The 27,540-nt window shown below is 36.1% G+C and overlaps 2 protein-coding genes across 2 annotated transcripts; both read right to left on the bottom strand.

The window, feature by feature from the left end:
• Nucleotides 1-4,526: 4,526 nt before the first annotated feature.
• On the bottom strand, nt 4,527-7,846 carry LOC141616970 (tubulin beta-1 chain). Its single transcript, XM_074434142.1, has 3 exons — nt 7,153-7,846; nt 5,907-6,176; nt 4,527-5,492 (listed from the first exon to the last, which is right to left on the bottom strand). Exons 1-3 carry the CDS (start codon nt 7,544-7,546, stop codon nt 4,819-4,821), a joined length of 1,338 nt encoding a protein of 445 aa, XP_074290243.1. The 5' UTR covers nt 7,547-7,846; the 3' UTR covers nt 4,527-4,818.
• A 4,357-nt stretch (nt 7,847-12,203) lies between these two features.
• LOC141616931 (uncharacterized) lies at nt 12,204-25,483 on the bottom strand. The gene is made up of 8 exons (XM_074434093.1): nt 25,356-25,483; nt 23,110-23,333; nt 22,788-23,003; nt 19,313-22,690; nt 18,564-18,733; nt 18,237-18,398; nt 14,513-14,603; nt 12,204-12,415 (listed from the first exon to the last, which is right to left on the bottom strand). Exons 2-6 carry the CDS (start codon nt 23,314-23,316, stop codon nt 18,338-18,340), a joined length of 4,032 nt encoding a protein of 1,343 aa, XP_074290194.1. The 5' UTR covers nt 23,317-23,333; nt 25,356-25,483; the 3' UTR covers nt 12,204-12,415; nt 14,513-14,603; nt 18,237-18,337.
• Nucleotides 25,484-27,540: the final 2,057 nt, after the last annotated feature.

Raw genomic sequence — 27,540 nt, forward strand, 5'->3', positions numbered from 1 at the left:
AGGCTCGAGATCGGCTCATATAATATTTTACGAGCCCGAACCCGAACTTTGTTTGCATACCATTTTTTCGAGCGTTATTTTAATTATAACGTAAATTTTGATTTAAAAATTCAAATTCAAACGAGAATATTATCTTTTTGTTAGCTTATACTCCCTCCATACCACACCAATGGTAACATGGACCCACTTTTTGTGAGGAGAAAAGTGGGTCCATATTACCATTGGTGTGGTATGAAGGGAGTAATAACAATTATTATGTAACTAGTTGAAAAGCCCGTGCATTGCACGGGCTCTCATTAGGATCATCTGTATAAATATATTCTATAGTTGATAAAAGAAGTTCAATTATGTTTAAATCATTGATAAACAAAAGTTCGTGGTTTGTGTAGCCGTCTAGTTGATCATCAATGAACTATTAGTGCTTCTAGAATAGAAGTTTTGTCATTTAGTAGTTATCATTTCAGTTGTGAAACATCAAGTAATATGGTAAAAGTATGTAATTAGTTTTTCCATTATTGTTATAGGTATCACTGGTTTTAATTAAATACAATAGTTATCTCCATAAACATAGTGTAGCTCACCAAATGAACCGCCCTTAATAACTGAGACAGACCTTTATGAGTTTTGCAAATTATTTTAATCTATAACAACTACGTAAAACTAAACGGTGTTACGTAAAGCAACAAGTTTCATAATTATCAATATTTAGTGTGTTTAGAAAAAATGTTAGATCTCCTATAGTATAAGTTTACCTTGACTATCTACAATTAAGAGACTGTTTTGCTCTTTATATACTTCTCGTAAAATCAAATCAATACCGAATTCCAATAATTTAATAGTCTCTAAACAACTGTACACAAATATATGTGATTCTATTACATAGAATGCATGAGGCTCTCATTAGGATCATCCTTAACAATATGCATGTTGAATGTTCTAAGAATTCAAACGTTGGTTTACATTGTCATGGTTTGGTAGTAGAAGTCAACTAAGTTGATAAAAAAAGTCCAACTATGTTGAAATCGGAACACAAAAAACTTTAGGGTTGATTTAGTTGATTGTTAATGGATCATCAGTCCCTTTAACATAAAAGCTACTTTTTTTGGTATTAGTTATAACAGTTGTATAGCATCCGAAGAGACATCAGTTGAATTATGTAATTACTTATTTTTATTGTTGTACGCACCACCGATTTTAGTTAATTTAAAGCGTCATTAAATGTGGTTTAATTCCATAAAATGAACACGTGGTTTTGTGTGGATTGGAGAGAGTAGGATATTAGGATACTACTCTTAAACTCCATTAGTTTTAGATTAATTATATTAAAATTATAACCCATTTTTGTTTATTTGAAATGTTATTTATTAACAAAATTAAGTCTCATTATCTTAGATTTTTAATTACTGTTCACAAATCCTCATTTATGATGGACATATCCGTCGCAAGGTTGCGACAGGTCAAGTATTACTCATATGGGTAGATAAGACAAAAGCAGAATGCCTAGGAAGTATCAATATGTTTTGTCTTATCTACCCACATGAGTAGTACTTGATCCGTCGCAAGCTTGTGGCGGATATACCCGTCAGAAGAAAGACTTGGTGCCTACTCTTTATTTATAATAACAAAATGAACAAATTTTCAGAAAAGAGTTTCAATTTTAAGAAATGGCTTCAAATTACTAAATATATATGTACAATCGTTTCACTTCTTAACCAATATATATGAGTTTGACCTAATTTATTACACCAAGGAGTACTTTATATTCAACTAAACCCATATGGGATACCCCATAGTTAACCATTAAAAAAAAGAACCATTTCCACTTTGATGCCCAGAAGTTTAGCCTAATTTCACTTTAGTCCCCTGAGGTTTGCATAATTTCACTTTGGTGCCTTGAGGTTTTGACTTTTTCCCACTTTAGTGACCTATACATAACAATCTTAGTATTTTATACTCCCTCCATTCATCTTTTATCTTCCCATTTATCTAATATACGTAGTTAGTATTTTATTGAAATAGAATGGAGGGAGTACTAAAAAAATATTTTGAAAATAAAGGCATTTTTTTTCCAATATTATGTTGATTATACTATTTTGTAATTTGTATGCAGTTTAATATCTAATTTTGCACTTTATTTTACTGAAAATGTAATTAAGATAAAGGCCTCACCAAAATGAAATTTTATTCAAAACTCAGGTTACCAAAGTGGGAAGTAGTTGAAACCTCAGGACACCAAAGTAGAATTATGCAAACCTCAGGGCACTAAAGTGGAATTAACCTGAACCTCAGGGACCAAAATGGAAATTTTCCAAAAAAAAATGAAAAGCTACAGTAAAAACTATTGCACTTTTAAATATACAATCAGTACATTACAAAGTAATAAGTCTAATAACCAGCCATACGCAAACCGCGGTAAATAACTAAGTGAATAAAAACACATAGATGAATTGGAATTTAGAAAGTAAAAATTGATGTAACCGCTTAATTTTGTATATTCGGCAGCTAAATACATTTTTAACGTCTATTATGGATTTGAAACCAATTTGAAGAAAAAATTCGGTGATATAATGGTAGATTATATATAGTTCTCACAATTTTTCTATATATTTATCGTACACTGATTTATTCATAGTTAGCTGGTTCTTGGATTATTAGTCCGTCCCGCATAAAATCATAATTCTTGACTTTGTTCATTTGTATTTAATTTGTTGGCTCATTTCACAAAATCGATATGAGACTTATTTAATATTTATAAATGGTAGCTCAAATTTTTTTAATCTGATGTGAATATTATTGGTTATTTAATCATACACATTTGATACGGTATAGTAAATCAGAGTTAAAATTATTTCATGCCATCGTTGATGTTGTTTATTTCTACTATTGTCATTGTAGAAATTTTTCTCTGCCAAATGTTAAGTAAATGTTAATCTTTACTTCTTTTTCCTTTTATGACATGTTACTTTTTCCTGAAATATTTTTTTAAAAATAAAAATAAGTTTTGTCCTAAGGTTTTTGTAAGACAATTACGGGTTTGGTTATAATTAACAACTCGTGTAAATCTTTTAAATATTCAAAAAAGTTTTTAAATAAAATTATCTTTGTTACTACACGAGTTTTTCTAAGTACTTAAAATCGAACAAATTAGATTTTTGACAATATTTTTATTTGTAAGAAATTAGGATCCTTTTTTTTTCTCACAAAGATTAATTGTATGTTTATAAAATATACTTACAATTTTAACACTTTTATACGTTTATTATATGAATTTTTTTGCTTTATAAATGTTTCTAAAATAAATATTCTTTATAGAGTTATTTTTCTAATATTATTTTAGTAAAGAATAGTCGATAAATTATTAGATCCACTTCTATTAGTATTATTTTTCTCATAAATTATTAGATCTACTTTGATTAGGATAATTTTATCACAAATTATTAACAGGAAAAATCTAGATCTACACTTATTAGGAATTCTAAAAAAGTTGGACTCTCTAATATCACTCGAAAAGTTTTTGCTTTATATATATGTATTGATTTTATCTTATAAACTAATATTTTAATTTATTTATTTTAAAATTGATACAATTTAATTAAATATATTGAAAAACATTAAGTAATTTTAAAAATAACGAGCTCAAACGAGCTCCCGAGCCGAGCCTTGGTGTGCTCGAGCTCGGCTCGGTTTGGGCTCAGCTTAGTTCGAGCTCGAGCTCAGTTTAACCGATCTCGTGCCGAGCTTTGACCGAGCCGATCCCGAAGGCTTGTCGAGCAGTTCATTTACAGCCGTAGTTGTTGGGATGGAAAAATAAGGTTTTTGTTTGTTGGACTTAGTCACGAGTTTCAAACTCGACATTTTTTTTTCAAGTCGTAGTTCTCGGAAAGTTTTGAGCTCATAAATACGAGTCATGGCTTTTTAAAATTTTCCAGATATAAACATTGAGTATTTCGGACAAATGTCAAATCTCAAGGGTACGCGCATGCATTTTCCAATTAAATATCGAAAGGTTTTTGAGGATTACATGATTTTAGGACATACAAGTTACATCATGTTTGAGCACTAAAAAGAAAATGAAAGTGTTTTGATATGCTAGGACGGGTCCATATACTAGCTTCGAAAATGCGAGCTTTTTTTTTTTTTTTTTTGGCAGCTGTAAAAAAAAGAAAATGCGAGCTATATATAAATTAAGATGAGTTTTTTTTTTTTTTTAATCGAGTACCAAATGCCAATCATATACGGAGTGTCAGAGTACTTGTTTTTATGGCAATCACTTGTTTTTCATGCTGAACATCTTGTAACTTTGGAGCTAAACAGTAAACACCATACTCAAAGCAACAGTGCAACACTCAAAGCACCGCAAAACATGCGAGTACGAAACTCGGAGCTCTCTTGAGTCTCGAAGTAGGGCTAGATGATCGATCAAGATAACAGTCTAAGATTGTGGTATCATCATAGCATGTAACTACCGATAACAATGCAGCAGCAACCGCTATTGTTAGCGGTTTACACCACAAAGCAGTCTCACATCACAAAAAGATTTAGCATTAACATGAATTCAGTTTTTGACCAAAGTGAGCAACGCCTCTAAACCGATAGTTAATTAAGCAACAAGCAAATCGCAACAAAACTTAAACATCCATTTTGGCAAATTACATTTTCCGCAATTCCCCCAATATTCAGGAATTTCCCAACTTTCTGAATTTCAGTTCCCTACAACTGGAAGTTGAGGATACAAAACAAACACACCGAGACGACTATCGCTACCATAAAGAAGTTTTCACACAGGAACGTTCAACTTGGCATTAACCCTGCTCGCTCTTAATCATATTGCTGTTCGTCCTCCTCGTCTTCATACTCTTCCTCATCGGCTGTGGCATCCTGATACTGCTGATACTCGGCAACCAAATCGTTCATGTTGCTCTCTGCCTCTGTGAACTCCATTTCATCCATGCCCTCCCCGGTGTACCAATGCAAGAAAGCTTTCCTCCTGAACATGGCTGTAAACTGCTCGCTCACCCTCCTGAACATCTCTTGGATTGATGTCGAGTTACCAACGAATGTGGATGCCATCTTAAGACCAGTAGGTGGGATGTCACAGACAGTCGACTTCACATTGTTGGGAATCCATTCGACAAAGTAGGAAGAGTTCTTGTTCTGAACATTAAGCATTTGTTCATCCACCTCCTTGGTGCTCATCTTACCACGGTATATGGCAGAGGCAGTCAAGTAACGGCCATGTCGAGGGTCGGCGGCACACATCATGTTCTTGGCATCCCACATTTGCTGTGTTAGCTCGGGAACTGACAAGGCACGGTACTGCTGTGAACCACGTGAGGTGAGAGGGGCAAAACCCACCATGAAGAAGTGAAGACGTGGGAATGGGATGAGATTGACAGCCAGCTTCCTGAGGTCAGAGTTAAGCTGACCAGGGAACCTAAGGCAGCATGTGACTCCGGACATTGTTGCAGATATCAAATGATTCAAGTCGCCAACTGCAAAATATAAAATCAAGTTCAGGCACGACCAAAATAAGATATTTAGATCAAAGAGAGTCACGCTATCTAGCTTCTCCTTCCAACTTTCTCTCACATAGCCATTTAATATTGAATGGATCTCAGAGAAGAGGTTGGAGGGAGAAAGTAGATGAATATAACAAAGCAAAAGTAAATGATCTCAGCGAAAAAACGAAATTATAAGAATCATAATACCAACCAGAGGCGGCAAACAATAAAATCGTGATTCTAAAATTTCTACTCCAATTAGATTCAAACTGATTTACAATGATGACTAAAAGCAAATAAGAAGAAACAAAGGATAACTTGCACAAATATGACCGCTTAAACAAACTATAAAAACAATAGAATTAAAATACAAATGAAAGGTAGAACAGAATTGTGAAAGCTTACAGCTAGGAGTAGTGAGCTTGAGTGTCCTAAAGCAGATGTCATACAAGGCTTCATTATCAAGAACCATACACTCGTCAGCATTCTCTACTAACTGATGCACAGACAAGGTTGCATTATATGGCTCAACGACAGTATCAGACACCTTTGGTGAAGGGAACACAGAGAAAGTCAGCATCATCCTGTCTGGGTACTCCTCCCTGATCTTGGATATCAAGAGAGTGCCCATCCCGGAACCAGTTCCACCTCCCAAAGAATGACAAACCTGAAACCCTGCATAGACAATACATTACCACATTAGCAAGTTAAAACCAACAACAAAAAGTAAGAAAGAGTTCCCATCCCACACCCCATTCCACCCCGCCAAGCAACGTCAGCAATGCCTTTGAAGCAAACCAGTTCATTCATCAAAAACACCGCAGCAATAATACAATGATATGTAAACAGCTGCAAAGAGCATAACCAAAATACAATTGATAGAAAATACAAGGCAAACTTCAATGTACATCCCCGCTTCTTACAACGTTTAATTCACTTGACAGATGCAAGGCAAACAACAGTTCACTACACAAGATCTTAAACTCACAAACACTTTGTTTTCCCACAGAGCCATACCGTTGTACACAATCTACCCAGTACATATACATCAATTTCGGCACACAATACACTATATCCATACCATAAAACAGTAAATATACAGCAAGAGAACACCATACTACATAACAGAAAGGCATATACAACATAAAATCAAGGAAAAGAATAACAGATTTCAGTGACGCATATCATCGAACACCATCAAAGCCAACACATATACATCAAAACATTCACTAAAACATTACACCAATGCCTCAACGACACCCTGGAAATGCGCACAGCATTAAACATACGAAAATATTTCACTGAGGCATTTCGTCGATCCACAACAAAATCTCCCCTAAAAACAGCCACAAAACAATAAATTAAGCAACATAACTACATACACAACATAAACAAACAAAACCCTTCATTGAGGCATTTCGTCGAACACTACATACGCAGTACAATAAACCACAACAATCTTCTCTTTCGGATCTACTCTTCAATCTCCGCTCACATACAAAATAAACGGTTTGCGAGAGGAGATCTGGGTAAAACCCGGAAGCCGAAAAAACATATACTATCAAATTAAAGCTCGCAAGAAATATAAAAGGTAAACAAATGACCGAGTCGGAAATAAAACAACAATAAACAAAATTAAATCGAAAACTACCTTGAAGACAATCACAATTCTCAGCTTCTTTTCGAACAACATCAAGAACAGAATCAATCAACTCAGCACCTTCAGTATAATGTCCTTTAGCCCAATTATTCCCAGCACCAGATTGACCAAAAACAAAGTTATCAGGTCGAAAGATCTGACCAAATGGACCGGATCTGATACTATCCATAGTACCCGGTTCAAGATCCATAAGAACAGCGCGTGGTACATACCGTCCACCACTCGCTTCATTGTAGTAGACGTTGATACGTTCTAATTGTAACTCGGTATCACCTGCGTATTTTCCAGTGTTATCGATTCCGTGTTCTGCACATACTACTTCCCAGAACTTGGATCCGATTTGGTTTCCGCATTGTCCACCTTGAATATGAAGGATTTCTCGCATTTTTTTCTAGGGTTTGAAAGGGGGAGAAATTGATTTGGGGATATTTTTAGGGTTTGAGGAGAGAGGAGAGAGAAAGTTAGGGTTTGTTGTGATTTGGGGAAGAAAGTGAGAGGTGAAGTGAGAGGGTATATAGGAAGGTGGGGTGAGGGGATAAATAAACGGTAACGGCTACTTTTTGGGGTTAAGAAGAAGCGGTGAAAATGTGAGCTGTTTGTTTGAGGGTGGATATTTTTTTGTGGAAATGATTTTTGAATTTTGAAAATGGAACGAAACCCTTACCCTAGAGCGTGATTTTGAATTATTTTTGGAGTTGGGGTGATTGACGGTCAAGTAAGAAGCATTATTCAAATATATTATTCAAATATGGGTAAATCTAAAGAAGAGTAAGAAGCATCAAAAGCCCCTAAAAATTAACAAGAATCTTTCTAATTTCAGATGTTTAGTTATAAACATTGAGTTACAACACCAAAATGAAGGAATTTAACAATTGTATAACAAGTTCCTTGTGTTTTTTTGCCATATATTATTCAAGTATGGACAAACCTAAAGAAGAGTAAGAAGCATCAAAAGCCCCTAAAAATCAACAAGAATCTTTCTAATTTCAGATGTTTAGGTATAAACATTGAGTTACAACACCAAAATGAAGGAATTTAACAATTGTATAACAAGTTCCTTGTGTTTTTTTTGCCATATATTATTCAAGTAAGGGCAAACCTAAAGAAGAGTAAGAAGCATCAAAAAGCCCCTAAAAATCAACAAGAATCTTTCTAATTTCAGATGTTTAGCTATAAACCCAGAAAGTATCATATGTTGTTTTGTTGAAAACAACATGAAATTCCACAAATTTAAGAGATGGGTGGGTAGCACTGCGTCTCTGACTCTCTGCTGCATCTCCAAATTTCACTATCCAAATGAATACACATAATTGAATACTATCCAGATGAATAACACACATAATTGAATTGAATTTCCTGTCGAATCTTGACAGTAATCTTTCTTGTTAACATCTGCTCTAAATAGACTTATAAACAAGCCTCTTCATCTCGTTTCTCAAATAAAGAAATGCCTTTCCTCATTAATGGCAACCAAATTCATCTTTTTTTTTTCTATTGTTGTAATTGTAAAGAAAATAAAGTGAAATTTCATGATAGGAACAATGACTTGGAGAGCTCAACATTCTTCTTTATTGTTAAAAAAATAAAAATGGATATGATAATTAAGAAAGAGAGAAGGAAATAACAGGGAAGAAAGAACAATGAAGAAGGCCAGACAAATCAAAGAAGTTCAAGAAAGAAAGAGAGATAGAGAATAAAGAAGAAGGGGAAGGACCGAAGGAGGAATTAGTAGACAAAACAGAAGATGACTGGCATCAACAGGTAAACAAAGTGACCAAGTACAATCCGGGAAAGGAGTAGGATAGTTAGGATTATATTGAGTTAAAGCATACTATGGATTATTATAGGAAGGGTGTCCATGTATGGGTTATTCACATTAATTAATCCTTTTTTTTTATAAAAAAAGATTTCCTTTTAAAGCTAAAAGCGGAATTTATCAATTTTAAGACGGTTCATATGGATCGATGTTGTATTGTAGAACGGAGCCTATTAATATGGAATTAACCCATAAAGCTATGTTTAATCCATAAAACTACATATATATGTACGATTTGAGTTGGCTAATAGTGGTGGGTTAAATTTTCCCAACACGCGTGACTTGGATCAAATCCTAATTCGCCTAAAATTGGAGGTTTGATTGAATATATCGCAGGTTTTGACTGTCAAAGAAAGATATGTGTTGAGTCAATCAGAACCAACTCTAACATATCAATTGACTAGGTTAAGGACCGACCTGTATCAAACCTGTCATGACCTCGGTTTAGGTCTAGGCTGGTCAAGGCAACGTAGACCCGTGTCTAGCCTAACCCGAGTTGTGGTGGCACCTATATAATTGGGACGTGCTTTTTCACAAACGGATTTTACTCTTTCACATACGATTTTTACAATTTTAGCCTTGTCATTTTTTCCATTCTTTTACCCAATTGACTTTTTTTCCCCCTTCTTTAATCTCCCTTCACCACCAACACCTTCGTTCAGTATCCTTGCGCCGGACTCCGGTTAGTTCAGTCGCCGACCACGTTGCTCCGCCCGACCTCACCGAAACGTGAAAAGAAAAGAAAAAGGGAAAATGAAATAAAGGGATGGCAGAATGAAGATTGTCGGAATAATCTCTGTATAATTCTATGAATATTAGAATGAATGCTTCTACGTTGAACATTTATGTGAAAAATGATAAGAAATTAAAACTCAATGATAGGTGTCGCATGCCGGTGGTCAATGGAATCTCACACCTTTCTCGATACAAACTACGGAGTACCCTTCAATCCCATCAAACGCAGCAAACGCACCCTCACATACCACGCTCTAACCACCGCACACCATCCAAAACCACTGTCCATCAATTAGAACCACCACGTCTTCATTGATAACAATTGATAAACAAGTATACATTAATTTCACAAATTAACAAACCCTAATAATTTTAACAAAACATATTAGTAATTGTTAAAATAACAAAATTATTTCACTAATTGGAGAATTATAATCCATTATTTAAGTTTTTAGAATATCTAGATTCAATTTTAGGGAGAAAGAGAAATAGAAGATTTAATTTGTCTAGGTTTATGAAAAGGATATGATACGGAGAATTAATGAAAAAGTGTATGTGAAGGAGTAAAACACATATGTGAATAAATAATTCCGATATACTTTGGTTGTTTGTTAATTAAAGCCCAAAATACCTCGAAGACATTATCGTGCACCTCTAAGTGTGTGATAGTAAGAAATACATTTTCATTTTTAAAATTGTGTCAAAAGAGGTGCAGGAACATAAGGTTGAGGGGATTTGAACGCGGGACTTAATTGTCACGATATGACAATACCTTCATTTTAACCACTTTAACCACAGGGTTAAGACATTTTAAGTCCACACATTCATTTTATGTGGGCAAAAATAAGTTGATAAACAATTTGTTATCGAGTCAATTGATTTCTTGAAATAGATTACTTATATTTTGATGAATCTAGTCCTCCTTGGCTCTTTTGATGAACATACAAAAAAGTATAAAGCTAAAAAATCATATCATATTATACTCCCAACATAACTTCCTTTACAAAAAGAAACTAAAAAATCAATGTCAAAATATCATCCACATTTTAACCATTGACACAATAAGACTAGGTCTACTACAAATTTCCTTATGGCTAGCAGCCTAGCAACACAAAAATGCATAAGAAAAACTACCACGGATTTACAAGTACGGTCGATGTACAAAAAAAACCAAGGGACAAACCCTCAAAGCTCTTCCGCGATAAAGGGCTGAGATCAATATGGTCTATAACCTGCCAAAAATACAAGAACACTGCAAATAATTTTGTTAGCATCACCATCCTCTGAGTCTCTGAGTATATCCAAGTTCAACATGATCAGGGACATTGGCTAGATGTGAGTACCCGACACACAAGATCCGCCACTGAGTAAGGCCACAGGACCAATAACCAGGTCTAACCATTTTTAAAGTCATGCAAATAGACAAGAAGATTACATGAAATATCCAGCAAGAATTAGAAAGAGTTATATGGTACTCCTAGTATACAACATCAAAGCCTTATTCATGTCCATAAAATGTGACGGAATTTTTACACGGAGTTCAACAAATCTACCGCAACCCTCCTCCTTTATCCGGGCTTGGGACCGGCAATGAGATACTCACTCACAGGCGGAGTTAAAGAGTTATATTGGTATAAGGACATGAAACCACATAAGACTCACCTCTACTTTGGCTTTTTAGTCTTTCTTATAAGGTGGACAGGGCTTACACAGGACAGCCATCAACACGCTTGTTAGCATTCTTATTTGGATTGAACGACCTTACAATACAAAATGAGCACAATTATCCAGGTTGTAACAAAATTGTTCAAATAGCAGGGTCGTTTGGGATCGTTTATATCGATAGTACAAGTTTGTACAGAATAAATGGTAAATTGGTAGGATCTTTCAGGACTGTAGAAGTTTCAGTTTTCTTCTATCTCGGTCAATAGTAATATTGTTGTATAATTATAGCTTTCACTCAGCTGATGCACTCAATATAAAATATGTGTTTAAAACTTGTTTATTCAGGTTATCCAGTATCTTATGATCCTCAATCCAATCCAATCCAATCCAATCCAATCAGATATCAATACCCTTCCTCTCATCCAAAGTGGGTTCCCTATTGGAACAACCTTGCAACCAACAAATATCATATATAAGCACTGCTTAACTTTCTCATGAACTAGTTGCACAAAAAGTTTCTCCTATTTAAGGATGGTAGATCTAAAAAGGAGAGGATGGTAAAAGAAGCTTTTAAAACCAAGCAATAATGACTAGCCGCTGACCCGCTGTCAGAACATATCACAAGGTATCAAAGAAACAACAACACTATTACAGAGAGAGGGATGTTAACAACAGAAAAAGGATAATTTTCTGATGAAACATAATGAAAGTTGCGTCAAGAATTGTATTATTTTACATTATTTTATCATGGTCCTAAAATAAAAAAAAAAAGTGGCAAATCATTGACTTCATCAGAAACAATTGAAAATTAAACATCATGAAAATTAAACATCATAGATAGCACAATATATACCATAAACTTTACAAGAGATATTATAAACACATACCTTTCTAAGGTCTGGCGACTCATTAAGTAGAATCGTTACAAGTTACCTCATAGTTTGAGATGCGGAATACCAACGACAATCTCATATTTTGTTGTTTGAGAAATCTTTTACAGAAGACATCAGCATCACCTTTTAGATCTCACTCCCAAACCTAGGGATAGGAAAATAGCAAGAAGCTGATTACAACTATCTGTAATAGCAATGCAAATGGGACAAGAAACAGAAATGTATGCAGGATCCTAAAATTTCTATATATGAAATTCTTAAAACTATGGTAACATCACATTCAAACACAGTGTATTACTCCCTATGTCCCGGTCAATTGTTGTCCTTTGGTTTTGGCACAAAGAAAAAGGAAAGAGAAAGGAGTCAATTACCAAAAGGACAACAAATGACCGGGACAGAGGGAGTATTGGTCAGTTTTAAGTTTTAACATTCCTTATGTGTCTCCCTCTTTTGTCTCACAATTATCAGTTCATCATCCTCACGCCAAAGATTCTTGAGCTAACAGTGACTACTCAAGACATTAGAGAACTTTGTTAGATTTTTAAGCGATGCATAGCAAAATACATGCCAAACAATTAACTCTAAAAGACATTCTCCTCTTCATAAGCCTGGCCACAGGCCACAGCCTTACCGGTCTTATTTCCAACAGACAAGGACTCAAAACGATCAGAATGTATATCTTGCACTCGTCTCATCCAGAATATGTATCAAATTTCAGGAACTAAATTAACCACAGTTTTACCTTCTGTTGTAAAATCAAATCGCAAATTTTTGCTATGGGAACTGTGCACGTCTTATGTATGTTTCCAGGCAGCAGCACAAAGAGAGACATTCTGAGTGAGCTAATACTCCCTCCGTCTTTTGTTTTAACTTTTTTATTCTTTGTGAGTAGTCCTTTAGTAACAGGTAAGCAAATTACTGGGTCGGAAGGTGTACTAAACAATAATTAGCTTGACACCTAATAAAAGGACCGGATACTATTAATTTTTTATCCAAAAAAACAAACAGTACACAGGCAACAGATACAGCATGCTATTTGACAAAAGCAATAACTGGTTAAACTAGTAGCTTATGGTTAGCAGGTTAGTTGGGTAAGTTTAACTCATAACTTGCATTATACATCATGATTGCTGATTAGCAGTTTACCTCTTAGCAGGTTGTGTACAATGACAATATTTATCATCTACAATTAAGTTATCTAAAGTATATTCGTCCGACAAGAATATCAAGGCAAGGGATGGTAACAAAAATACAGCAGTAACGATAAGAAGCTAAAACGCTGAATGATGTCCCTAAAAAATTTGTCAATCAAAAATTGGTCTCTCAATCACCTAATGTGAGACTGCATCTCTCGCAAGGTCTTTGTGTCGTGTCATAAGACTCCATATGCATGCCCCAGCGCTGCCAAATAAACGATTTATTTCCTACAGCTATCACTAGCAATCATTATCGTCCGTAAGAACAATCACAATTTAACCAAAAACAATATATTCTGAGTTCTATATCCAATTTACACACCTTTTCCTACTCCCATATTGGGTCCAAGTACCTCCCAAAACCTCCTAAGGTGTTATACCCCACTCTTAAAATCCATCCGTCTATTTCTCCAAGCTTCATTAAATTACTTTTAATCGCAATTATTCATGTTTCACACCTTTGTCCATTTGCCTACTCTCTGGTGTTTGGTTCAAACACAAAAGATATGAGGTATGGGTTTGGAATGAGCCAAACCCACCAAGTGTTTGTTTGGCAAATTTGGGGGTTTCATACCCATACCTCAAAGCCATGAGGTATGGGTTTCTCATGCCCAAGGAGGGGGGTGGGTATGAGATTGATACCCATGGGAATCAAATTTTAATAAGCAAACATGTGAAAATAATTATTACGACATATTGTAAATGAAACATTTTATATAGTTATTTGATTAAATCTTTATTTTCATGATTTTATATGTTAAAATTATTATTTAAACTATTGGATTTTACCTATTTTAACTTTAACTTAGTTTCAAACTCATACCGCATACAATTGAAACAAACACAAGGTATGAGGAATGAAATTCCAACCCCATACAACCCAGGTATGATTCCTGATTCCAAACCCATACCCATGCGCGAAACAAACTCCTCCTTAGACGAGCTATGAATCGTCTACAATCACTAAATTTCCCTCTCTAGAAAAGAGGTTTCAGCGTAAAGGTTGAGACGGGGTAATAAATTTAGTCACATAAACATGACCTTACCACACTCTATACGCGACTCCAAGAAACCTTCTGCTTTTCAACCTGCTCCTTCCAAGCTTCATTGAACATCTATGGCTGGACCAAATTCAACCTGAAAACACAATTAATGTAAGCACTAGACTAATAAAACAGAATTAGCAACATTAAATAGAACAAAACAGAACAAGTTAAGATGACACCAACCAAGTGAGTCAACAATTGGGAAATAAATTTATCGGCACAATGTCAAGAAAATAATTTATAGATACAATGGTCAAACAAAAATAATACCACCTCTAATAATCCACATTCCACACCAACAATCCTATTGCAATTTGTTTCTTAAAAATACACCCGTTCCACAGGGACGATTTTTCTAGCAAATTTGATAAGCGCTATGAGCAGTTATTTCATTTCAAACCGTTTTGCTACGAATCATTTTAGGCACAACAGAAAACAGTCGACATTTACTTTTAGGTGACTACAAAAATTCACTAATCGGAATGTTTACCATCACGAACTTTCGGTGCTTTATTATTTTTTTTTTTTTACAATAAGTAGCAAGGATTGAATTATTTTTGCAAAATCGTGTGCCTAAACACCTTGCGGTGACTCTGCCAGCACCATTTCCCCAACATATGTTTTCGAATCTAAAATCACTGCTCTGCAAGAGCTAAGTGCTGGCCAACAAAACTAAGTATTACCCCATAAAAACTGAGAATGCTAATAATAACAGGGTGTTGCATACTTCCGTCATTAATCTGCTATGACTTTGAGGTTTTTCAGAAACTATCCCTATCAGTCATCAACTAGGGGATACTTCATCTCTTTCCATCTTCATATCGTTTATCTCGCGAGAAGTTTTTGCGAGAAAAAAACACTAGCAATGAAATTCATACACACTATCCTAATTAGTTGCTCTAAAAGGATCCGAAAATATATATGTACATCTCCTTTTTTAGTTAAAGAAATCTCCTTCTTAGTTAAAGAAACCAATCTTCTTTCTACTTACAGAAATAAATCTTTCTTTGAAGAAATAACTCTCGCTTACAGTTAAAGAAATAAATCTCCTTTCTAGTTAAAGAAATAAATATCATTTCTAGTTGTAGAAATAAATCACATTTCTATCCAGAGAACGGAAATCTCGCTCCCATAAATAATAACTAAACCCAATGTTTTTTAAGACAAGAGTACTATTAAAAAATCCATATTGCTTAATTGCCTCGTTTATAGTTATTAAGGCAAGAACAACGAGGTCTTACTGCTAAGGAGGAATAAAAGATTTGGATATACTCAACAAGATTGAATAGCCATAGTACATAGCGATATTGTTTTCAAATGACACGTAATGAAATTGATCGAAATATGCCTTAGTCGATCATTCATATATCAAATTAAGTGAGTCATTTTACTTTATTCTCACACGTTCCAAAACCAAATAAATCTGGCTCTATTGGGGGAAGAAGAAATAAAATCAAAATCAGCTTTTTTAGGAAGAATATTGATTTAGTTCCAAATAAGCCAAAAACTAGTATGTACGGAGCAAAGATGAGGAATTTGGGAAGCAACTATGAACAATGGTGTGTCATTAAATTCATAGAGCACCACAACTTGTTTAATTTGAGTCTAAATATTTATAAGAACCAATAATATGATGCATAATACTCCGTAATAATTATCACGAAGTCTGATTTACTTACACATCCTATTTTCACATTTATTTAATACTATTTATTTTTTAATTATTGCTATTAAGTTGATTTCAACTATTTAATCTCCTTTTAAGAAAAGAAATTTTTTTAGTTCTAGGACTTTCAAGCTTAATTTTCGGATCAACTACTTTTCATGTTTCACTTTTTTTTTCCCTAATATATTTCTTTCGTATAATTTTTTACGCAACCAGTCATTGACGGTTCCAGAGGGTGATTCCATGTTAAATCATTGCAAATTAATCTGAGATTAAGCCTTTCATAATGTTGTTATTGTTGTTGAATAATCCCACATGCCAAACACACTCACTCCCATCTCCGATTAATAAAATTCATGGCACAAAGTACAACTCCTTCGCCTTGTTTACAGCAGACTGGACAATTTCTACCTCGTGGAGGAATTGGGTTAAGTTACACTTACTATCCCACATAAGTACGAAGTAATTCACAAGTATAGCAAGAAGCAAAGAACAAAATATTGCACATCTTTTCTTGAACGCTGATCTTCATTGAAAAATATTCTGGTATAAAAGCACTTACTAGCATAGTAAGTACTCTTTTTAGATGCATCTATAAAACCGAGTAGTTCGTACTTCAACAGATAATTTCCCTTCCCTACCTTATAACTTAGTTTGAGAAGGCGCGAGGCGCACTGGGGTGATGGGGTCCTAAGGGACTGAGGCGCAAGGCGAAGGTGCGGCGCACTGATTTTTCAAAAGAACATCCATATTTTACAATCAAATTTTGTGCGAGGATAGCCCCTTTTTTTTGTTTTAAAGAGGGCTAACATGTATTTAAAAGTGAAAATTAAGGGTAAGGGGGAGAAAATAAGAGTAAAAAAAAAGAATTTGGGAAAAAAAAAAGAATATGGAATTTCACACTATGCGCCTTAGGTGCACTTTTTGTATTCCATGCGCGATCTCACTGTGCCTTGTGCCTAGGCGCGCTTTTAAAACTAAACCTTATAAGCGGTCTTCCTCAAGCTAGCTTTGGTTGGTTAATACAATCAGTTCATCCTTTTTACTAGTTCATCCTTATTACAATTGCCCAACTGTTACGGAGGCTTTCGAAACTTTGGTTTCATTCGGCTCCTTTATGGAAAATGGAGGAATTCCCTAAATTACAAGATTCCCTTTTCAGCAAATATCCACTCACATCCAGCTACCCCTGCCCTCATGATGCGCAATTATACAGATAAAAATTGGAGAGAAAAGGACCCAAATTTAAGGATCAAGTTATGTAATACAACTATATATTGTGTCCTCTCAGTCAACAAAAATTCTAAAGCCTCAAAGAATAAGCCGTTCAACTTTTTCCCTGTGCTTAGATCAATATGCATCCTACCTCAGGAGGCCAGGGAAAGGCCAACAGTCGTAGAACTATAGATCTTTTGGGACCAGGAGACAAAACAAACATCTTCAAAAATGAACACCAATTCTTCTCCTTAGGCCTCTGGGTAAGTTGATAAATGAATAATAAAGTAACTGAGTTCTGCCATAAAAAACTCTAAATTACAATTTATCTACAAAATCACTTGTCCATTTTCGTTATTCATCATATACGCTTCTTCTAGGTCCGAGATGAAACTAATGCTCTTTTGCTCAACACATCGCCACGCATGGGTGCCAAAAATGGTAACAATGAACCACCTTCAATGAGAAACTCGATTGGTACTATATGGGGAGGAGATTCTAAAGTCTCTATAAAAAAATGATTCACGAACACTATGAAGCTTAGGTTTGGGTCGAAACCGAGATCTTGTCTAAGCTTTTTAGATAACACCAAAAAAAAATTGTTATGGATATAACAAAAGGCAAGGCTCACCCAAAGAACAGCAAAAGACAAACATAGTTCAGTTCAGCAAAACATGTTTAAATAGTTAAACCCCATGAGCTTTAAACATAGTAACAAAAACAAAGTAACTTAACTGTCACTGACACTTCAGTTCCACAAAACCATCTTCACTCAACCTGGAATAACAAACTGGTATAAACCAAACCAACCAGCAAAGAGAGAGACACAGAAAGCTTCATCACCTATTTCCCTCAGAGAAAAAGACTGAAGCAGCAAATCCAGCATGTCAGCAAGAGCCACTGGAATGCACAGCTGCCAAAACCACAAGGCCTTCAACATTATTTCAATGGCCTTGAAACCCTGAATTCTTAGGCTTCCCTCCGTCTTCTCGATCTCTCGACACCCTAACCAAGAAAGGTAAATACATTATACTTACCCAACTGCAAAGCTAACTCCAGCATTTAACTCTCAACCATCTAATACCAACGAAAAGCTAGGCACCAAGAACCACAGATAAAGATTATGTCAGATAAAATAGAACATAAACAGAAACTAAATCTGTAGCTTACTTCTGCGTCTTTTTATTCTGCTCTTTGATCTTCACTACAGTATCTCTAGCCTTTCGCTGATGCTCACTAGACTGTGAATGTGATTCCAAGTCTTCCACTGTCCCACACTCAACGTTGCAAATTTGACACATGCTTCCAGGCTTTCGCTTTCTCATATGATCCACCTCCCTCTAAACATTTCACCATATAAATCAAATACACGTTATCCGCATGTTACATAAATTTTTGGGATATTCTCACTTGTACCCCTCAACTTTTTCATTTTCTCACTTGTACCTCTCTTTTTTTGAGAAAAAACTGACTACCAATAACTCTTGGCTACAACGCCAGAAAGCGGTAAATTATTTTTCCAAATCGAAAATCTCGTTAAGACAGTGAATTTGAAAAAAAAAATCATCATTTTCGGAACTTGTACCCGGGAGTTCTAGTCAGTCAAGTTTATTCAGTCAAAGACTTTGACCGATCATAATTCCCGACTACGAATTCAAAAAACAATGATTTTTTTTTTCAAACCGCAGATCTCGTAATGACGTACAATATGAAAAAAAGAATTTACCGTTTTCCGAAGTCGTAGCCAGGAGTTATTGCTATTCAAAAAAGGGGGTACAAGTGAGAATGAAAAAGTTGAAGGTTACAAGTGAGAATATCCCTAAATTTTAAGAAAATAATCCCATAACAGTTATCTAGCAACAAGATGAGGTTGCAAAATCCAAAAGTCAACAAAAGAGTTATATAATATAGATACTTACGGCGTTGAATGCATAGTCATACGCAAAATGTTGGATGCCCTGGCCATTCTCGAAACCAGACTCTCCTTGCAGACAATGTCCTGGCTTTTCACCTTCAAAGGAATCGTGGTTTTCAGCGAAATGCTCACCCAAGTGCAAATTGCTCCTGGAATGAACAGGAAATCTGCTTTTATGTGTTGGTTTTCTTGATGGCTCTGCAGAACAATTATTGGGTTTGGAACTTTCAAAAGACCAAGACTCATTTCTACCAACGTCCTCGGAGGGTCCAAATGCCCGAGAAGGAAGACTAGGATAGTCCTTTGCTGGACTTCTGGGAGGCAAACCATCCATGGGAGCACGGCCAAAACAAGGATCACGATCAAATCCAAGAGGCTCCGTCTGAAATGACCTCGAGGTTCTATCTCCACCAAACATAAGAGAACCATGATCAAGTTGCCATGATGGCAACAACATCCCAAAGTTTGAAGGTTCGGCTTCCGAATGAGGGGGCCTTAGAGATTTTTGAAATCCATCTTCGAACTCCTTATGAGGCAAGTGTTTCGAATGTTGCTCAAAGAATGGCATAGCCCACTCATCCCGTATACCAGGAACAGGCATGGCGCCACGAGCTGAAGGGCCCCCAATTTTCACAGCCCCTTGCTGGATACCATAAGCACCATGACCAAAATTTTGTTCTATTGGTCCATGAGGAGGCGAAGCAGGTTGTCTGTCATCGATGTGACCAGACCTTTGAGCTCCAAATTTATCAATCTCCTGCCCTGAAGTACCAGGCCTACGAGTATGAGTAGTAACTGTGGGCCTAACAAGATGATCTCCTGAAGGGTTTTGAGGTTGATTGGCATGGTGATAAGGAACATTACCTTTAACATAATTAACACAACCAGATTTACCCAGAGATCCCGCTGAGACAGGGCCAAGTAGACCTACCGATGGATTTTTGAGAGGGACTGCATAAGGAGGAGCTTGTCCAGGTCCTTGTGGTCTTAACTTGTAAGATGTATGACCAAGAAATGCAGGTTGCTGAGACTTAACATGATGACCCATTGATCGTGGCATTGAAGAACGACCAGATTTACGTGCCCCATAAGGCAATGGCTGTTGCTGGTTTCTTCTTTGGTCAATGGAAGAACGCGAGTTTTCACCATGAAATTGGGATTGCAAATCTGTCTTACGCAAAGCAGAAGTATCTGCAGCATGCTTAGCCGTATGCTTTACGTCTTGCCCATTAATCTTCTTAGACTCATTCTTTAAGACAATTTTGTCCCTATCACCAGGAGTCTTTGAGACACCCTCGACAGTTTCTCGTTTTGTCGTTGGATTGGCTTCTTGAACAATATTATCCACTTCCGTCGCTGCATCAAGCAGCTGTTTAGATCCTGAAAGGCAACTTTGACTGAGACGTTCATCTGCAATTGCTCCTGAATTGTTTTTCGCTTTCAATTTCACCTCATCTCCCTTACTTCCCGCACTAGATGCCATAGCCATATCTCTATCCTCCTTGCTATTATTTATTATCTGGTCATGCACGCCTTTTTCCAACATTTGATCACAAGGCTCCTCACTACTTGAAACGTGTTGAGTTTGAGTAGCCAGCTGCTTGGCGCTCGACAATTGATTGTTCGTCGTCTGATTTAACTGAGCCCTAACCTGACCGCCTTTCTCCAACACTGGATCACGAGACTTCTCACTACTTGACACATGCTGAGATAGAGTAGCAAGCTGGTCGGTGCTTGACAATTCATTGTTCATCTTCCTAGGGTAGTTCTGATTTAACTGAGGCCTAACCTGACCAGTACCAGCATGCTCAGTTGGCTGAGCATATGGAAGGACTACTGCTTGCACACCCAATGGACTACCTGCATCACTATATGCACCAGGTGGTTGTCCATAATTTTGCTGAGACTGTGGTGGCATTTGAGAAGGAACCTGGGAATGCACTTGGGCTGTCATAGAAGGCCGATGCAACTTAAATGGACTGTGCTCAGGGAAAGCTTGTTTTGTTGCCTGCACGCTAGGACGTTGCTGAAATAAATGTCCAGGTTGCTGGGCCTGAGCATACGTGGGCGGCTGCTGGGCAGGAGGTCCACTAGGAGGCGGACCCTGTGCAGGCTGTTGCTGATTTGGCACATCAGAGTAAGATTGAGGTGGGTGCATATGAGTGGTCAGCATAGGGAATTGACTCAAAGGGAACTGTCCCTGCATTTGATTAGAGCCCTGAGACAAGTGCTGCGTAGCAATTTGAGCTTGAGAATGTGACTGCGGTTGTGGTTGTGGAGAAGACTGGTATCCAGTTACAGCATGTGTAGGCAACATTGCAGGCTGTTGCTGATTTGGCACATCAGAGTAAGATTGAGATGGGTGCATATGAGTAGTCAGCATAGGGAATTGACTCAACGGGAACTGTCCCTGCATTTGATTAGAGCCCTGAGACAAGTGCTGCGTAGCAATTTGAGCTTGAGAATGTGACTGCGGATGTGGTTGCGGTTGTGGATAAGACTGGTATCCAGTTACAGCATGTGAAGTCTGAAGGTGGGTACTAGGAGGGATATGCTGTTGAGAAAAGAGGACAGGCCCCTGCATATTAGGTTCAGAGGGAGGCTGTGAGTGCACTTGTGTTTGAGGATGTGGATAAGGTGGCAGAGGAAGGTGCTGCATCCGAGGATGAGTTTGTGGATACTGAGGCACCAACAACTGTTGTTTAGGAAGAGGCTGTGGTTGAGTATATGGCTGTGCCACGGACGGCGGACCCGCCGGAATAGAATACAAAGCATGTGATATTGATGATTGAGCCTGTGACTGCAATGGGGCTTCTGCCCCTCGATTTGGGGCTAGCGGCTGAACTTGCTGCTGAGCTTGCTTTATGGGTTGAGTCTGGGCCAGAGTTTGACTGAAGCTCAAAGGCTGAGGTTGACCATACACCTGAGGATAGGCCTGTGCTTGTGGCTGTTGATACTGTTGAACTTGCTGCTGAGCTTGAACTACGGGTTGAAGCTGGGCCTGAGTTTGACTAGAGCTCAGAGGCTGAGGTTGACCATACGCCTGAGGATAAGCCTGTGCTTGAGGATATGGGTAATAATTATAATATCGGTAAATCTGTTGGTAAGGGTCAAATCCAAGGTATTGTTGGTTTTGGAGATGTTGATGATACATCTGTTCTGCTGTAGGCATGGCTGCTTGTGCTACTTTCGGCTGTGTAGCCGAATTAGCTGTCTGATTAGCATCATGACTACATACAATCAATGTAGAGACTTGAGACGTCGGTTGGGAAACAGGGCCTCCAGTCTGGACAGCTGTCTTGGTCTGACCTGGAGCAGCAGTGGACCCGGTGGAATTGTTATCTAGGACCCCACCTGGTTGCTGCACCTGATAGTGCACTCCCTGTTCCAGAACAGTTTGAGAAAAATAAATACTAACCTTGCAACCAGTTAAATACATCCGTGTTTCCATTTACAGAAGAAAAGATGACTGGACTTACATAGCACTTTTGTGCATGTTCCTGCATCTGACGGTGCTTCAGCTGCACTCCACATTTATTGCATATGACTGCAGACTCGCCAAAACCACATGTGGAACAGTGCGATGTGCAGTCAGATAGGGAACCTTGCCATGTACACCCAGTCTTATAAAAGAGACAATGAACCTGAATTTTTCCAATTGTGTCTGCAAGGGTTTTGTTTGCCTCCGAAAGTGGCTACAACAAGAGGATAAACAAATTAATGACAAGATCAAACCAAGATCAGCTTATCTTGGGAAACACCAGAAAAAGTATTAAATTGCATAATATAGGCTAAAAAAACCTTGGTCTCAGATTCAGTCACCCGGTATCCGTCATACGGGCAAGCATGTGTAGTGCTAACAACATATGCCAAGCAAGGTTTGCAGTAAAGATGAGTGCATGGTCCTTGTATAGCCTCATTTGGGTACACAAGAGTACGACAAACAGCACAAAAATATTCTCCGGCAAGAGACTGAATGTTCAAAATACAGTCATTGTCAAATCCCATGTTGATCCGACAAGAATCTGCATGAAAAACAAAACCACCATAAAATACCGCGTATTAAATGTGAGACTTTTTTCCAAATACATAATCTATCAGTATCATTAATTGTTTAAAAAATCATTATCAATCAGTTCAGAGGGGCGGATTTACTGTATACGTAGCCTTGGCTAGGAGAGAGTTTGCGTCAATTTAAAAGGAAAAAAAAAAAAAAAAAAAAAAAAAGGTATCATGCAATCGGCATACATACATGAAGACGTCATAATTAATTTTTCTTTCAAGAAAATCACTAATTTTCCTATTAGAGCCGAGTCTTGCAAAACCAGACGTAATCATTTTAGTGTGTTTCCTAAGGGGACGCAAAACTTCAAATCCTAAATTTCTATCAAATGTGAGTGAACAAAATGGCTGTCAAGTGTAAGCAAGCACTACAATTCCAAAACGGGGAAAATCAGCAGCCGGGCACATTTATTGCTGATATGTAAATAGTCCATAAGGATCTCTAAAATCATTAAAACGGCAACATTACTGAGTCCTTCAAAAGCTCCCACAAATTATGGGGTATGTGTTAGGACTTAGGAACATAAACCGAGACTGATTCCGAATAACCCACAATGAAAAATGGTGTCAAGGTTCATTTTTTATCGCTCATTTCTATCACATATGAGGACATGACACACCTACTCATCTACCATCACACGGCAATTGACTCGACCCTCACATCATGCGCACAATTTACGAGAGAATAAGAAAGTAAAGTACACCCTTAATCAACAAGAACCATGCTTTCTCACCCTTACAAAACCACAATCTCATACAAAAACACAGTGTCTACTTATCAGGCGGTCAAGGCTCTTACAATCTTACACAGAAAAGGAATCCTTGAAAATTCTGATCTTAAACATCATTTCCTCAATCAACTAAACCAATCATACCAAAATCGATACGTAAAAGTCAAAACCCTTAGATTCGAAAATGATGTATTCATTTAAGGCGGAAACAGATCAAAAACAGTAAACAACATATATAGCAATCGACATTCACCGAAATTGACATGTAACACCACTAAATTCGACAAATTCTGGATGCATTTAAGGCGCAAACAAATTTAAAACCCTAAACCACATAAATATCAATCAACATTCACCAGAAAAAGACACATAAAACCGTTAATTCCACAAATGTTGGATGCATTCACCAAAATAACTCGTAAAACCGCTAGATTCGACAAATGATGAATCCGTGTAAGATGCAAACAAATCAAAAACCCTAAACCACATATATATATCAATCAACATTCATCAAAATCGACACGTAGAACCTTAAACCCCATATATATCAATCTTTTACATTCACGAAAATAAGCACGTAAAACCTCTAGATTCGACAAATGCTGGATCCATGTAAGATGGAAACAAATCAAAAACCCTAAACCACATATATATCAATCAACATTCATCAAAATCGACACCTAAAACCTTAAACCCCCTATATATCAATCAACATTCACCAAAATAAACACGAAAACCGTTAGATTCGACAAATGCTAGATCCGTGTAAGATGCAAACAAATCACACTCTAAAACCACATATACTCATCAACATTCACCAAAATCGACACGTAAAGCCGCTAAATTCCACAAACGTTGAAGCAAGGACACATAAAACCGCTAATTTCAACAAATGTTGGGTGCATACAAGACGCAAGCAAATCAAAAACCCTAAGCATATATATATATCAATCGAAATTCACCAAAATCGACACATAGAACCGCTAAACTCCACAAATGTTCAGTGCATGCAAGGCGCAAACAAATCAAAACCCCTAAACCACACACACATATATATATCAATCCATCCACCAAAACTGACACGTAAAACCGCTAAATTCGATAAATGAATCAAAAACCCTAAACCACAAATATATCAATCGAAATTCACCAAATCAAATCAAATGACAAACAATCAAACACAGATTATGAAAACAAACGATCATTTCATAAAATTTCTACAACATTAACAAACTAAAATCAAATGAAACAAACCTTGAAGAAATCAGAAGAGATTTCTCAAGAATATAGAGGAATTTAGAGGTGATTATCTCAAAAAATTACTTGCTCTTCACTTGGAGTTGGTGGAGTATAGAGAAGTAACGTCTAACACAATGACCAGTAACCGGCCTTATATGGGCGTGTCTTTTGTTGCTTAATAACAATCCGGTATGTCCATTATCGACAACAGTGAGTAATTTCGTCACGCAGTAACAGGAAAATTTGAATTTGCGAACCGGGAAGATAATTTTGGGCATGGTAGATTCAGGACCAGACTATAACAAGTGAAAAATGTTAAACCAGTTGGGCCTATGATTGTATCAAGTCTATCAACCATTATTCTGATTTGTTTTGCCTGGTTTTCGTTTGAATTTGAGTTGTATCGAGTAATTTATGATCGGGGTAAGGTTTATTGTTTTCTAAATTGTTTAATAAATGGTGAAATTAGGTGGAATAATCGATATGATTAGTGATGAGAGATTGATTTTTCTTTAATTTGACTCTGCAAGTGTTACCGTCGTATTATTTGTAGTATTATGATACGATGTAGTATCTGCTCTCGACATGAGCTTTGCTGTGTGTGGGAATATATGTTTGAAATTTAGAGAACGATGTGTTGATGAATGTTTGATATTTGAAAACGAGATTGTGGAATCAAAAATTTAAATTTATCACTCTTTTAATTTCAGCGTATAAATTCACAATTGATTTAAGCGATATTTTCCTATTAGACTCTTTGATTCGAAATATTAAAATTCATACAACAGTTTGAATCATTAATACTCTTTTGGCGACATTTTTTTTCAATCTGATAAATCATCAATTCAAAATGAAATATAACAACATTCCTGAAACAGGGTAATGATATATCATATATGAAGGCGCATTGTAAAGTTTATGCATAAATATTTCAACGAGTCTTTATCTCCTTTTTGCGCATTTATTTATCTTATATTGACATGAAAAAGAGTATTGCGCAATAACTTTAAAATTTGTTCAAGTGTTACTTTGTATCTACCTCTCAAATAATAATCTTATTCATTAACTTCTTCAATGACAAAAGTTATTATTTGTATCACGGTGATATATTTGAAAGTTTTTAAGAGCATATCGATCTGTTGTAACATTCAAAGGTTTACAAATATTATTATTAAAAGTAAAACAATATACTACTGTCTACTGCGTAATCTCACCGCTCTAAAAAACAACTGAATCATTTACTAAAAGTCTACAAAAAATTCAAACATAATTGGATATAAAACTTAAGCAAGCTTTTTTTTACGTGCTTTAATGTACCACTTTTTGAAATTACATACATGTAGCATATAGCATAGACCATATATCCAATGTACTAGTTTTATACTCGTGCAGAAAATGCACGGATTACTTTTAAAAAAACAAGCAACATACTATAAGTATCTATATATCTATATATATATATATATATAAAAGAGAGTTTTTTCGAGCGATCTGAGAGCGTCCACATCATCAAAAATCAATTTAGGAAAGTATAATTTTTGATGTAAAAAATAAATTGGAAAATCTTTTAATTATTATAATACGTATATTTCCTAAATTATATTCAAGTGATATTTCCAATTTTTATATCAAACTTTTACATTTCATTTGGGAAAAAAATATCGTTAAAAAAATTATGAAAATAATATAATTAGCTTTGTGGAAAAAAATGCTATCATTAGAGTATAGATTTCATATTATTTGCACATATTAAAGATGATGTACTTCTTAATACGTAAAATTGTGTACTTTTTAGTATATTTTGTCCCACATTGGAAAATAAGTAGGAGTGGTGAATATACTACATATAAATAGTAGAATTATCCCACATCGAAAGATTAGTATAAGGTGATGTGATCCTATGATTCTAAATAGGAGGCATATTTGGAACTTATGTATCCAATAGTAACTTTTTTAAGAAGAGACATGTATTTCTTGATATGTTATATCTTTCACATTGAAAAATAATGTAGGCATGATGAACATACTACGTCTAAATAATTAAATTATGTATCTCACATTGAAATAATAGTATACGGTAGAGTGATTCTATAAATATAAATAGGAGGCATCCTTGAAACTTATGTATTAACCCAAAAATTTTTGATATAAAAGATATGTACTTTTTAGTATGTTATATGTCCCACATTGAAAAATAATG

The sequence above is a fragment of the Silene latifolia genome, chromosome 1, assembly GCF_048544455.1.
Source record: "Silene latifolia isolate original U9 population chromosome 1, ASM4854445v1, whole genome shotgun sequence".
Taxonomy (NCBI): Eukaryota; Viridiplantae; Streptophyta; class Magnoliopsida; order Caryophyllales; family Caryophyllaceae; genus Silene; species Silene latifolia.